The 15,529-nt window shown below is 48.2% G+C and overlaps 1 protein-coding gene across 1 annotated transcript in view; it reads right to left on the reverse strand.

Moving 5' to 3' along the window:
- Nucleotides 1-486: 486 nt before the first annotated feature.
- LOC146186105 (sodium-coupled monocarboxylate transporter 2-like) overlaps nucleotides 487-15,529 on the reverse strand; it is a 125,436-nt gene continuing 110,393 nt past the window's right edge. Inside the window, exons 14-16 of the mRNA XM_084607038.1 lie at nucleotides 13,579-13,676; nucleotides 12,542-12,633; nucleotides 487-2,427 (exon numbers count right to left, since the gene is read on the reverse strand). Coding sequence (XP_084463164.1) covers nucleotides 2,320-2,427; nucleotides 12,542-12,633; nucleotides 13,579-13,676 — 298 coding nt within the window. The 3' untranslated portion in view covers nucleotides 487-2,319. The remainder of the gene's footprint in view (nucleotides 2,428-12,541; nucleotides 12,634-13,578; nucleotides 13,677-15,529) is intronic.

Here is a 15,529-nt window from a genome sequence, read left to right on the forward strand (position 1 = left end):
ATGCTTGTAAGTCTCATTTCCTACCTGGCAGCATTAACAGAACAATTTACTAGTTTCACGATTGTATTCATCGCTTCTGGTCAGGTAGCAAAGCAGTACTCATAAATGCATGAAAAATAACGCTTACTGCAAGGCTATATAAGTACACTGTGCGAAACAAAAATTTACAGACACACTTAATCACCATTGCGTGTGAGAATGCATCAGCATACAGATTCAGCGAAACAGTTAGTGAATGGGCAGTTTCCACAGCACGCGATGGTCCTGCTTTTACTCCATGCCAATGGAGACCTTGGCCCGTCCGCACACGGCCGAGCGGAGCCGCCACCTCCCTCCATCGATCACGTGGTGCGTGATGTCACTCTACAACACCCACTCAGCGACCTCGGCTCTTGCCCAGCGCTAGCTGCACGCGGTCACCCCATCACTAGAGCTGTGACGTCACATCCCGGATAGGGCAATCAGCTAATGCGCGACAAGCTTGAAAAAAAAAGAAAAAAAAAAAAAAACTAACATCAGATTTTCAGTCCAATGAGGATTTTACGCAGTTGCATAATAAATTATTCTACTTTGAATAAGTTTCACAATTAGCACCCGCTCAACGAACAGAAACTCTTCACAAATTTTGAGCAGCAATAAGGCCGTGACAAATGTTGTAAGAACCACCAACACGCATCACAGCCCCAGAAATCGCAGCACATAATAGCAACAGGCTGTGGTGCAATTTCGGAGGCCGCGTATGCATACCAGTGGTTCGCAGTCCCAAAAGCAGTGCAGGCTGTGGCAGCTGTTCCTCAACTCTGCCACCACGCAATAGTAGCTGAATGGTGAGAAGAGTGTCCCGCTAATCACTTGCGGCGAACACAACAAAGACATGATGAGATATAAACTCTGCATCGCGACATTTCCACAGTGGTGCCAAAATTTGCTCGTTTGGACAACAGAAGTATTTTGTTTTGCTTACATGATTGCACAGTCGTGCACCAAAACAGCACCAGCTTTCAGTGCCACTGAGATAAGGCTAACTGGCCTCTAAAATTGCGGACCGGATTAAGTCAGCGACGCACGGCTTGCAGAGGATATGTAAAGAAGAGGCGACGCGTTGGCACCGGTATGCATGCCACTAGACGGGATTCGACTCTTTCCAACATCGCACTGCTCGCTCGTCGGACACCTGGGAGGCTTTGGATTGCAGTCCCGTTCCAGCAGTGCAGCCATGAGCCAAACGCCGTAGACTCTCTCTCTCGCGCGCGTGCGCTCTCCGTTCCTGCACTCCTCTCCCGTTTCTTTCCCTTTGAAAAACTAAAGTCGTCTTTACACCCCAAAAAAAAATGTATATAGCCAGAACAGAGCTATGGCGCGATCTTTCTTTTCTTTTTTGTGGCCGTGGGTTTCGCGGATCCCAATTTGAGACACATTGATCTAAGCTGTCATATCAGTGACTGCTGATGCCACGAAGCCAACAACATGGAAGTTCAAAGTTTAGGGAACACCAAATAATGAATATAAGTCAGGCCAAAGATGTGTGAGAAGTGCCGTGTACAATGCTTGCTGGCCACTGTGCTACAAGGTCAATGGTTAATAGTCGTCAAAAGTACTCGCTTCACCCCAGCACTACTTTCCCTTAACTATTTGCATCCAGCTACTCTATGTTACATGTCCGCTATCAACCGCAAAACGTCGCACGGCATTTCAATTCTGCCAGCTGAACTAGTTTAGATTAATGTATTCGATCTTATTTAAATGCTATTCTATTTTTTTACAATCGTATAAATAACAAAGGGATTTGCACGTGCTGCAATGGTGTCGTAGTGCTGTGGAAGTACAGAGGCATCACAATGGACAAAACAATAAGATGTGAGAACACTGAACTCATTAAAATTTCTGATACAATGAACATATATAGACAAGTTGAGGATTAATAATGCTCAGCACACAAAATTACTTCACAAGAGACAAAATGTGACAGTCATGAACGTAGAAAAGCCAGAAGCTGCCTAATTTAGCATGACAAATGCTATCGGGTCCTGGGAGCACAAAATACAATTCCTCATAAACCCAGCATGCTGATGCCAATGACTCATCCGCCTTATACAAAAAAGTGTGGCATACGGTCAAACAGAGTATGGTCCATCATTTAGGCAATGTTAGCGAAGGAAAAAAAGGCGTCTTATGAAGATCACAGCTCAGTCCAGAAGAGGTGCACCTAATGTGACAGCTGCTCTAAAATTATGAGAATCGTCCGCTCCTTCATTGGAAATGTTGGCGAGCTCGCGTGGAAAAGGAATGAAGGAGCTTGGCACTACGTGGAGGCAGTGGTTACAAGTTCGTGCTTGCACTATGTTTGGAAGGGATCGACCCGTTGCTGACGTCATGGTGGTCCGAGACGTTGCCATCGCTGCTGAAGGCATGGTTGACGACCATCACCTGACATAAAAACAGATATAAAAAGAACAGAAAAGAAACTGTGAGTATTCAGTGAATACTGTGATCCAAACTGCGACTGAAATAATGGCTTGTTTGCATAATACACGGTATCATTTAGCGCCAGCTTCTAACGTCCCGAGAGATATCATGGTTGCCTGTAATCTGTAAAGGTGAAGCAGACAGGTCACAGGTACATACCATACGTGATGTCAAGAATTTGATATCCTTCAGTGACCATAGCGCGCGAAATGGGTGGGTGGATAGTCCTCACACAGCTATGTTATTTCGCACACAGACATTTATTACTATAACGGGTGATGCGATGCGCAGCAGTAAACAGGTCAGCCAACGTTGTCAGCGACATCTGAAGCCTCGATATACTACATGGGTGTAGATACAAGAAGAAATGCTAGTCAGGAGCTTTATAGAGACAGAAAAGGCGCGGTACGAGTCGGATGCTGGAGCTCGGTCACGCTTAGTCTTGGAAGCGGAGGAGGCGATGGTTTTGAGGAGAGGACAGCAGGCTGACTGGGTGCTGTGTCTGACATACAGCACACAGTTCACAAACACTACATTACAAACTTCGAGGTCACTTAAGGTTTATAGCGAAACGCAATAGCGCGCTTTCCTCTTTTTTTATTTTACTGTGCGCCACTGCAGTACGCATACACATGTGACTACGTCGCACGCACGCACACACACACGCACGCACGCACACACACATATATATTCTCTAGTCCTTCTAACATGTCTGGACAAACAAACCTTTGACCTATGTGTAGCCACATAACATGCATGGTGTTCGGCAAGCAGAGGGCCGAGTTTCGATACCGAAAACCAGTAATTGCACAAATTTATTTCAATCGTTCGTCATCGATCAGGAATGCCTGACGCACCGAGAGAAAAGTATCTGATATATGCGAAGACTTTCGGTTCGCAGTCGGCGGTGTTCAAGTTAGACAGAATGATAGCATCTTTAGCATTGTCAAGCGCCCACTTAAGAGCGAGGATGACGATGACCTTGTCATTGTGCTGCATGGCAGTGGGTCGTATTATGTCACTGTGTAGCTGGATCATCTACGCCGCGCCGTACCTACGCACCACCAAACAGGAAGACGGGAGCACTGCTTTAGGGGAAACTCCTATCAGTAGTTGCGGGAAGCCGCCTTGTGAAGCATTATAAGCGGCTCTCGCAGACGGCTCCTGGGTGCCGCCTGCTAGACCGATTACAACACATGTGCACACCAGAGGGGACGGATAACATCCCAGAGCTGTGGCGCCATATTCTCTGGGTCACTCCTCTCTTGCGTAACATGGACTCGACATCACACGAAGGCAGAATAGCGTGGGATTTTGCGCTTGAGAGGCAATATTGATCTAGACAAGGCGTCTACTATGTGGATATCACAAGGCCGTCGCCCGCGGGACTCTACACGGCTGCTGTCCACCACGGAATGAACGTCGACGGGAGATAATTTCGGGCCCCAAATTTAACGCCAGCGGAAGAAGCTGCAATAGCTCTCGCTGCCGCGAATCCAGAATCAAAGACAGTTATCACAGACTCCCGTCGGACATTAGAACATTGTCTGGCAGGGGAAATTTCACCTCCTGCCTCCCAGATTCTAAGACTGGTTTCCGCCGATACAACATAGCATCATCGGGGCTCCTCGCCACCAGGGTCTAGGAGGTAATGAGATCGCTGATGCGGTTGCCCGAGTGCTCAAACATCGGCTCCTCACCCTAGTTCTACTGGCTCAGAGGCTCATCGACCGCTTCTGCGGTTCCGTAGAATCGTAAATGATTACTGCGACAGCCACTGCCCCTACCCGGCATCTGCCAAATGGCCGAATAAGGCACAGGCGTGAATTCTGTGGGGCCTACAAATAGGAACTCTTCTCTGTCCTGCCGTACCCAAACACTTTGATCCCAGCACCAATTGGCGTTGCCCGCACTGTGGAGAAACCTGCCATGTCCACCACATGGTGTGGGCATATGCTCAGAATACTCGCATTCGCCGCACCCATATTCGAGAGGAATGAGAGACTGCCCTCCTCAACTGATCCACATTGAAGGCCCAAAGTTAAGACATATGAATAGTTGCGCGAAAAAAGACGCACACAAGACAGGATACAGGACGACCGCTCGCCCTGTAGCTTGTTTTATGTGTGTCTTTTTTCCGCGCAACTATATCATCTCTGAAGTACTGCAACAACTAGTCCGACAACACATCCTACGGGGGCCCAAAGTGCTATGACAAAACGGACGCGAAACGGGGCCGCACCACGTGGTGTCACGGACGAAGAATACCGACAAATAGCAGGTTCTCCAGACTCCCAAGCTTTCTTTTGAGCATTAAAAGATTTCAAAATAACTCCTCTCAACTTACATGCACGGTCAACGCAAAGCGCATCGAAATACTCACCTACTTGCTATCCATTCTGATAACCTGCATGGCACCAGTCAGCATCACCGAGGAGTGACTGAAGGGTATATGGCACTCTTTCCTATGGGATCTACTGTACAACATTTAGTCAAACGTCTTCGGGCCACGTTGTTTTCATAAGGAGGGAAGCACGTATTCTGTACGTGACAAATTATGCATCGCCTGCAGATCAGAGAATTGTGTCATCAACTAGCCCGCACGCAAGCTTTAGTCGGAAATCCAAATGACTTTACCTCACTTTTACAAGAACGTAAGTAACGCGTAGGCTCACGCTCTCCTGTGCTATTTCCCTATGTGCAGCCAGACGCACTGCAATGCCTTGTTGCTAGGCGACCACGTGCGAGTGACTTACGCAACGCATTTCTCAGCATTCGTCTATACTTACTGAGGCCGCCTCCTTCACGGCTGGGAATGCAACCTGGAATTCAAACGCGAGCTCTCAGCTTACGTGTACGGTCACTGCAAAGCGCATCGAAATGCGCATCTACTTGCAATCAGTTGTGATGATCCGCGCGACACCAGTTAGCATCACCGCTCAGTGATTGAAGGGTGTGACGGCACTCTTTCTTAGGGTGTACTGCACAATTAGTTAAGTTAAAATTCTCCGGGCCATTGCTTTCATATGGAGGGACGGCCTTACGACGCTGCTAGTCTAAGAATTTATCGTGTACGTGACGAACTATGCAGCGTCAGTAGTTCAGACAATAGCGTCAAAACTAGCCCGTATGCAAACTTTACTCCAAATTATTTTTCATCAATTTTATACTGTAATGTATAGGCTGAAGTTCTCATGTGCTGTTTCCCTATGTGCAGCGAGACGTACTGTAACACCTTGTTGCTAGGTGACCACGTGCGAGTGACTTACGGAACGCATTTCTAAGCGTTATCCTACTTACTGGGGCTACCTCCTCGGCCGTTGCGGATGCAACCTGTAATCCAAGCGCACGCTTTTAGCTTAGGTGCACGGTCACTTCAAAACGCATCGAAATGTGCATCTACTTGCAATCAATTGTGATGATCCGCGCTACACGTTAGAATCACCGCGGAGTGATTGAAGGGTGTGGCGGTATTATTTCCTAGGATGTACTGCACAACCTAGGGGTGATACGGCGGCAATCATCGTCACGCAAAACAAGGAGAGCAGGCCGACGCTGCGCGGCGTAGAAGACGGGAAAAACTCGAGTCATCGGACCCCGAGGTTGAGGCCTGGTAGTTAGCCGCCGAGGCAAGGAAGAACGAGCGGCGCAAGGCCAAGAGAGATGCGAAGACGCCGAAGTAGAGAGAAGAGCACATCGCCAAGCGCAGACGCCAGGACATGGAGGGGAAACAGTGGCGTGCCCTTGCCCTACTGGAAAACCGGAGCGAAGAGATGGAGACGTTTGAAGCAGAGGACGTGAAGTGTCGTCGCTTGAATGACCACGTGATCAAGTTGAGTGAAAGTTCCAGTGCCACGCGCACTTTTGAAGCGGACTTGACGAACAACCCATCTGGCTTTGCGTGTGACGTGTGCGAACGACTGTGATGCCAGACTGCCGAGCGTAATAAACACGGCATAACCGCTGAGAATGGCCTATGGAAGAGTTTGGTCAACTATAGTCAGCAAAAGATGATCTGAAGGCACGCCGTGTGACTGATCACTTCATTCGAGTTTCCGAAAGTGCATCTGCGACCCGGACATTTGAAGCAAACTTTGTTAATAATCCTTTAGGATACATGTCAAGTGTATGCGAGAAACTGTGACACCAAATGAACTTGACGCTGGTGACTAACCCAACGTATTAGACTTTGCTCTACCAAATCGAAATACTGCATAGACAAAATTGAGACCGCTGCGTGCTACTTTCCAGATCATTGGGCAGTCTTCGTCTCTGTCAAGCAAAATGAATAAGAGATGCGTATGCCCAATGTCTCTCATTGCTGAACATAATTGACCACAACAAACTCAGCCAGGCAAACGTACCTCTCGCTACGTATATCTTGGCATAGCTGAGCTAAGCCACTGCCATTTTTTTTTTTTTTACTCAATTTTACAAGAACATAAATAATGCATAGGCTAAAGTTCTGTGTTGTTTCCCTATGTGCAGCGAGACGCACTGCAACGCCTTGTTGCTAGGCGACTAGGTGCGAGTGACTTCCGCAAGCATTTCTAAGCGTTATCCTACTTACTGGAGCTGCCTCCTCGGCCGTTGAAGATGCAACCTGTAATCCAAACGCACGCTTTCAACTTACGTGCACGGTCACTTCAAAGCGCCTCGAAATGCGCATCTACTTGCAATCTATTGTGATGATCTGCGCGACACGTTAGCATCACCGCGGAGTGATTGAAGGTAGTGACGGTATTCTTTAATAGGATTTACAACCAAAGTCGAAAGCCTTCGGGCCACATTGTTTTCACCTGTAGGAAACCCTTACGACACTTCTACTCTAGAGAACTTATTGTGTAGGCCATAAACTATGCATGGCCAAAAGTTCAGAGTATGGTGTCATCAGCTATCTTGCACGCAAGTTTTACTCAGGGCTCCAAAATATTTTATTCAATTTTACAAGAACGTAAATAATGCATAGGTTCAAATTATTCCGTGTTGTTTCCTTATGTGTAGCGAGACGCAGTGCTACGCCTTGTTGCTAGGCGACCACGTGCGAGCGACTTACGCAAGCATTTCTAAGCGTTATCCTACTTACTGGGGCTGCCTCCTCGAACGTTGAGGATGCAACCTGTAATCCAAACGCACGCTTTCAGCTTACATGTACGGTCACTTCAAAGCGCCTCAAAATGCACATCTACAATTGTGATGATCCGAGCTACACGTTAGCGTCACCGAGGAGAGATTGAAGGGTGTGGCGGTGTTCTTTCCTAGGATATACTACACAACCAAAGTTAAACTTCTTCGGGCCACATCATTTTCATCTGTAGGTAACCCCTTACGACACTTCTACCTTGGAGAACTCGTTGTGTACGCGATTAACTATGCAGAGCCAGCAGCTCACGCAGAGTATGGTGTCATCAATTAGCTTGCACGCAAGTTTTACTCAGGGCTCCAAAATATTTTACTCAATTTTACAAGAGCCTAAATAATGCATGGGCTCAAGTTCTTCCGTGTAGCGAGACGCAATACAACGCCTTAATATTTTGCTAGGCGACTACGTAAAAGTGAATTACGCCAGCATTTCTGAGCGTTATCCTACTTACTGGGACCGCCTTCTTATCCACTGCGGATGCAATCTGGAATCCAAACGCGCACTTTCAGCTAGCGTGCACGGTCACTGCAAAGCACGCATCTACTTGCAATCAATTGTTATGATCTGCGCTACACGTTAGCATCACCGCGGAGTGATTGAAGGTTGTGGCGGTACTCCTTCCTAGGATGTGCTGTACAACCTAAGTCAAAACCCTTCGGGCCACATTGTTTTCAAACGGAGGGAAGCCTTTACACAACTGCTACCATAAAGAACTTATTCTGTATGTAATGAAGTATGCAGCGTCCGCAGATCAAAGAATCGTGTCATCGACAGCCCGCACAGAAGCTTTAGTCGGGAATCCAAATTATTTTCACATAATTTTACTAGAACGTAAGTAATGCGTAGGCTCAAATTCTCCTGTGCCGTTTCCTTGTGTGCGGCGAAACGCGCTGCAATGCCTTGTTGCTAGGCGACCACGCGCGATTGAGGTATACGCAACGCATTTCTAAACGTTCTCCACTTACTGGGGCCGACTCCTCGACCATTACAGATGCAGCCTGGAACCCTAACGAGCACTTTCAGCTTATGTGCATAGTCACTGCAAAGCACATCGAAATGCGCATCGACTTGCAATCAATTGTGATGATCCGCGCGATACCAATTAGCATTACCACCGAGTGATTGAAGGGTGTGACGGCACTCTTTATTGCGATGCACTGCACAAGTTGAGTCAAAAGTCCTCGGGAGACATTGTTTTCATATGGAGGGAAGGCCTTACGACACTACTAGTCTAAAGAATTAATTCTGTTCTTGACGAACTATGGAGCGCCAGCTTTTCGAAGAACCGTTTCACAACTAGCCACTCAGGACTCCAAATGATTTCCCCTCAATTTTTACAAGAACGTAAATACTGTAATGCAGAGGCTGAAGTTCCCCTGTGCTGTTTCCCTATGTGCAGCGCGGCGGCACTGTAACGCCTTGTTGCTAGGCGACTACGTGCGAGTGACTTACGCATTTCTAAGCGCTACTTACTGGGGCCGCCTCCTTCATGGCTGTGGGTTTAACCTGGAATCCAAAACGCGTGCTTTAAACTTACATGCATGGTGACTGGAAAACGCATCGAAATGCGCGCCCTACCTTCAATGAATCGTGATGATCCGAGCGACACCAGTTAGCATCAACGCGGTGTGATTGAAGGGTGGGGCGACACTCTTTCGTAGGATGTACAGTCTTTGTCAAAAGTTCAGAGCCTAGAAGATTTGCTTTCAGGGCCACATCGTTCTGTTCTTAGTGCGTCCCCGGCATTCTAACGCTCCTGAATGCAAAAAAGGTTCGCTGCCCAGCTCCCTCCAATGTCAAGAACTAACACGAATGCTGAAGGAGTGCTACTACGCGGCTTGGAAGCAGACCCTTTGGGCTCTCAACTTTTGAGACTGTACAACCTGTTTTCATTCGTAGGGAAGATCTTAAGACAATGCTACTCTAACGCACTTATAGGGCCACATGAGAAAATTAGTTGGCCTGCATTGATACAATGTCAGATTCTAACAGTGATGACTGACATTTCACTGAAATTGCAGCCCATTAAATGAAGCACAGGTATCGCCACCGCCGGCAGTTCTTGCAGGCACACTGCGCTGATGTAGAGAAATATTCCTCCACGCGGATTTTAAATGCTACGCCCCATCACCATTCCTTGAGAACAGTGATCACACACTCAATCTAGGCCATGGCGTAGCAATCGAGTTTCAATCGAGGGGAGGGAAAATTCTGAAAAGCAGTTTACTCGGCAACGAATGTCGGACACATGCGGAAAGAGTCACGTACTACATTTTTCTGATATCCTTCCCTTTAAAGCGTGAATATGACCAACCTTCGTTCCCTAGAGAGACCCTTAGGAAGGTCATAAGCTTCGCACAACGTGGCTGTAAAACAAGAAAACTAAATGGATTCAACGCTGCTGAACCGAGTTTCAAGCGATACATCCGTTGATATAAGACGCACGGCTCGTTTCAATGTCAATTTCATTGATAGCTTCAAGCTGAAACGATTACGAACACCGCTTTGTGTTCACTGTGGTAAACTGCAGTGGTTTATGTCTTCACTAGTAAAATTGCAAATTTGTCCAGAGGAAGGGAAAGGTGCAGTATCTGTCACACATTTGGGTGGACATCTGAACAACTCCATAAAGAGAGAAAGGAGGAATGAAAGAGAGCTGGCTCAGGAAATGGCAGTGGCCCGCTATTAGCAGCCACTGTGTGGGGCCCACCAAATCTGGCGCCCGCTTGCGTTACTCCTAGTTATGTTGGGACCACTCTGAGAACGGCGTGCGTATGGAGGTCACTCCTCCTCCCCACGGCATCTATACCTGCCTACAGCAGCACCTGTAATTCAATGGGGAGGTGGTGAAGGTTCGCTGTTCCTGGCCCTACGGGGCTGGGACTGGTAAATCAACGCCGCTTGCGGCGGGGGCTAGCCTACCACCGACATTTTATCTGTTGTAGGCCGTCATTGCACCCGCCACCGCTTAGGTGGTGGACGACGGCTGTTGCGGTGCGCGTCTTTCTCCCCCTCTTCATTTAGAGCGCAGCTCTATGGCGCCCGTTCCTGGGTTGCGCGTCGTCGTCGCCGTCGGCGTCGATCGCGTCGGCCTCGTAACCAGCTTTGTCCCCTTTTCATCTCCCCAGTTCGAGCCGGCGCTTCGGCAACCGGAGCCTCGCAGGAAGAGAGGAAGGGGCACACTCAGCTGCGAACGACGGGGGCAGGAGGGCGCGCAGCAACCGTAGAACACAAGAAAAGGAGGGGGGGGGGGGGGGGAGTCGCCGGAGGCCGCGCTAGCAGCGACTGACTGATGCCGTTGCCGTCGCTAGCGAGTCAAGACAACGTGACTGCGTAGAACACCATCGCCGCCATGCAGAAAGAGGGGGAGGGGTTCCCCCTCTTCCTGTGTGGCGGCGAGGGTGCTCTCCGGTTGCCAAAACGCCGTTTCGCTGTCAGCGGATCACGGTGCGTGCATCCCTTTCTCATTCGCTTCACTCGCTAGCGGCGTCAGCGCTATCCGTTCGTCGCGCAATGTTCCTATGGGCCAACGCACTGCTTCCCGCAACCTTCCGATAACTCAATTGCTCTCTTCTTTTCTCCGATTACAAAGCTTCTTTCATAACAGCCAAGAACTGTTGGTGGAGTGTTTCTTGATGGAAGACGTGTGAAAAATTAAAAAAAGTTGTCTGCAATTGTGCATACGTGTCTTGCTCGAAATATTTGCCTCAATCTATCGAAAAGGTGAAACAGCCGACAAGCTGCGCTCAAATTTCGCATTAAGTAACGTAATAGTGGGCAATTTTTTTCTTCACTTTCTCTCTTCAACATGAGGTCGCCAACAGGCTTGACCTGCTGGCCATCCAGTAGGGCAATGTAACTCGGCCCTATATAACTATCCGGTTAAATAAAGGTTTCTTCTCTCTCTCTCTCGCTCTTCTGTCCGCACAAGGCAGCGGAGGTGGCTATGCTACAGAGCCAGTAGCAGGCCCGTGCATTATCCTTTTCCATCTTTCTACAGCCACAGCCACCTGTAATTCAAGGCCAAATTGTGGCATAAAATGACCTTGACAAGTTTGACGTGTGGTGGGCAAATGTTTTAACTAAGGATTAACAGGTGCTCGCAATGATGACACATTTGCGACGAAGATACAAGCGTGCTTCAGGCAAGGCTATACCTCATCTGGATGCCAGCGCAAGCCAGCCTCCTTGGCAACGAGGAGGTTATTTCCCTAGCTAGAGGTCTTACATTCAGGGCGAGAGGAGACGAGTCCCCTCTACAGAGCGGGGAGCGCCCGCTCCTTCCGTGATATTACCTCGCTCTACCGGAATTAAAGGAGAGAATATACACCCCAATCCCAGCCCTCACCATATTGCAGGCCGCAGTGGCAACGCCTGCAGACTCGGATTGCTCCATACCCTGCACTTCAACACGACCGATACCCAGACCAATTCTACTCCTCGTGGACCCCTCATCCGCACTGAGAGGTATTTACATGGGCGGTGGTAATGGCTATAACCAGATTATTAGTAACTGACGATTTCTTTGAAAGTGCCAGAGTAGTCGCCGGCGGTTGAGTTTGGAACTGGGTACTCCGATTCAGAAGCCGAGCATTCGACCATTGAGCCAGAGCGGCGGGTTGAGCCATGGCTCCCATAAACGGTGCTGGAGAAGCAGACGCCCTTCGGAGCGACTGCGCTATGTATGGCTATAATAATTAGCTGCATCGCATCGCTGCTTGCTTGCGGCGATCACGTTGTTTGCCACCACGGTGGTGGAGGACGGCGTTCGGTCGATGAGAGGGCCGAAAGTCGAGGCAATACATCGCCAGGGAAGTAGATGAACAGCAATCTTCGAAGGCTGGCGCCACGATAAGTTCAGAAAGGACCTGGTTTCAGCTGAACACCTCTGCGATAAAGACAAGAAGCGAATCTTCTCCCTCCATGACGTACCTTCCCGGCTTCTTTGTCTCCAGGCAATGCCAGGCGCCTGGCGACGCATCGTGCAAACAGCTCCGGGTCGTGGGTGACTCCGCGGTTCATCCCTGCACGCAAAATGCGACGGCAGCACGCTCGTTCAACAAAAGGTGCCCGGGATTTTTATAGGGACAATACTACTAACCGTCACAAGGGTCGTACCTTTCAGTCGCTCAAGCTTTAAGCTCTAAAAACGTATAGTCGACCTGTCACATCGACCAATTAGGAAAGTTATTTTCACTCTTCGGCGTCCAACGTAGGCTACACAGGTAATCATTGCCTGTAATCTGTCTGATCCCGTTTCGTTAAGCTTGATTAGGTTACAGTATTTGGATACAACTCAAACCTGCAGCAATCGCCACACAGAATTTTCCGGTGACAGGAAGAAGACTGCTGTTAAAGCTTTTCTTGTTGCCTAAATAAAAAGCAAACCATCGGACCATCATCAAATCATAAGCTCAAGAATTTCGATGCTCCAGACTTGTTTAGTACTGTTCAAAACCCAGAATCGAATTCGTTTACTGTTCAGAGGAGAAATATACAAGCCCCATACTACAGCCCATAGTTACTAACTGCTGACGTTTTATTTTTTATAGAGTAACCAAGAGCAACAACTTCATCAGTGTCAGGATTCGCTTACTGCTGCGAGGAAGGACTTGGTGTAGTTATCCGCCTGGCTGACGGTTAGGCAGAAAGGTTAGAGTAGCTAAGTGCGGTGGCAAATATTAAGCGCCGTGTCCCGCTTGAAGGCTGGGCTCAGTTAGGTGAAATGCGAGTGGGCGACATTAGGAGTAGCAAGGATAGCCTCAGATGGAAGTAGCGACTTGTGCACATTGCCCTTTGTACAGCAAAGATGCATAGGCCATAGCGAGAACGCAACACTCAAACGTTCCACGAGCTAAAACACCAAAAGTTTGCACCCACTAGTCATTACGAAACAAACAAAAATGAGGAAGCATGCGTGTTTCGGAAGAGTTCCCCAACTGGTCAAGAAGTGAAGGAGGGCATCACACCTGTGAACAGGCTGACGACAACGCTCGAGATCACGGTCGTGGTGAAGCCCAGCACGGGCACTAACAGGTGCGACAGCCGGTACATCAGATCCAAGCCCCTGAAATAGTCACAAAAAGAATAAAAAAACTGAGCAGGAGAATAGGCAAACGTATACTGACACGAAAAAGAAAAAAATACGCTGCCTTTTCGAACCCCACTTTGCGGTTGCTTCACTGCTAAAATTCTGCCCGTTTATCTCGCACAATTATGGTGTAACAATTTCCAACGATCTATACTCCGTTTCATACATCAGGCGCAACGCAGCGAAAGCTACGTAAGTAGTCCGCAAGAAAAAAAAATGGAGGCGTATCACTACACGCTCGTTTTGTGGCAGAGTAGTTCTTGCGGAAACGGACTCTATTCCCAGCATACACGTTTACAAAAACTTGCTTCACGTGCCTAGACATCTTCGCAGTGCGGATCTTATAGAAAAACTGCGCACCGAAGAACCATTTGATGCGCAGCGCGGAGGGCACAGCCAGCGCCATCTAGCGGCACAGCTGGCAAGGTTGCGGGGCAGCGAAAACGCGACACGAACGAAAATGACATAAAAACATACAAATTCACCGAATCCGATCCTTTCTCCTTAAAAAAGGTGCTCTTTATGAAGTTGATAGCAAATGTAAGACGTATTAAGCTTGCAGACAAAATAACTATTATTTGCTCTCGTCAAGAGCAGGCACTATTTTTCATTGCGGATGCGGAGAGCGCAAACAAGAGTTGTAGCTTTGGCAGTGTTGCACTTGATGTATGAAACGGAGTATAGTTACATTCCTCGCAGCGCAGGCGGTACATCTTGGATGCGAGACAAAATTCAACAACGCCTGACGGTATTCGGATAACCACACGTTGTCAATAGCGATCCTAACACTATAAGCCTATACTTAACGAGTGACATCACTGTGAACCATGAAACATTGGATGTCACCGATCATATCATTCTAAAATGCCTTCCCTCCCTCCTCACAAATAGTGACACGCGAAAGGCCGCTCAGAAGGGAATGCAAACAGCAAGCGCCGTTACCTGCAACAACGGCGCCTAGAAAACAAACCAGACGCGACTACTTCCTGATAGTCTGTGCGTTTTCCGCCTCCTCACAAGGCTGAGGCCGCATTCCGACCTTTACGTTCGCGACTGCGACGCTGCTTTGTCGTCCTAGTGGTACCTACTGACTGCGCGGTCGGCGGAAAGTTAACGCGCGGAATCTCGCCAGTCTATTGAGCAAACACCTTTCAGAAACCCTTCGCGGTGAACGTCCTCTCTTCAGTTTTGGTCCGGTACGACGACAGTGAGAAGACTATGACACAAGCGCTTTTTAGTCCGCAAATAAAATTTATTTTTACGGCGATGAGGAAAGAATCGGTACAAATACAACAAACAAACAAAAATTATGGGGACACAAGCTCCGCCGTTAAGGGTATGACGCGATAGCGTTTCACCAATACGGCCAATGTTCTGTCAGTTTTTTAATGGTCTAACTTTCTATTTAATTTTTCTTATTTTTTATTTTTTTTTTTAATTCTCCTACACGGCAATACTTGGCATCAGCAAGGATTGGCTTCTCATTATGAGCAGTTTGTGAACTTTGAACGCATTTTTATTTTTCATAATGGCTTAATGGATGCTACCGCGGTTAGCAAAAAGCTGAAAGGGTGCCGCAAGGAATTAGGTCACTATCTATTTTTTTTTAATAAGAGTGAATACATTAACCCCACGGGAGGGCGAAATACCCTTCTGAATACCCGCATAGACGATGGACAGAGTCCCCCAAACTCCTTTGTTAAAATAACGTTCCATCCATCCATCCATCCATCCATCCATCCATCCATCCATCCATCCATCCATCCATCCATCCATCCATCCATCCACCCACCCACCCACCCACCCACCCACCCACCCACCCACCCACC

Source organism: Amblyomma maculatum, chromosome 6 (genome assembly GCF_055883805.1).
Source record: "Amblyomma maculatum isolate TAMU_Amacu chromosome 6, ASM5588380v1, whole genome shotgun sequence".
Lineage (NCBI taxonomy): Eukaryota > Metazoa > Arthropoda > Arachnida > Ixodida > Ixodidae > Amblyomma > Amblyomma maculatum.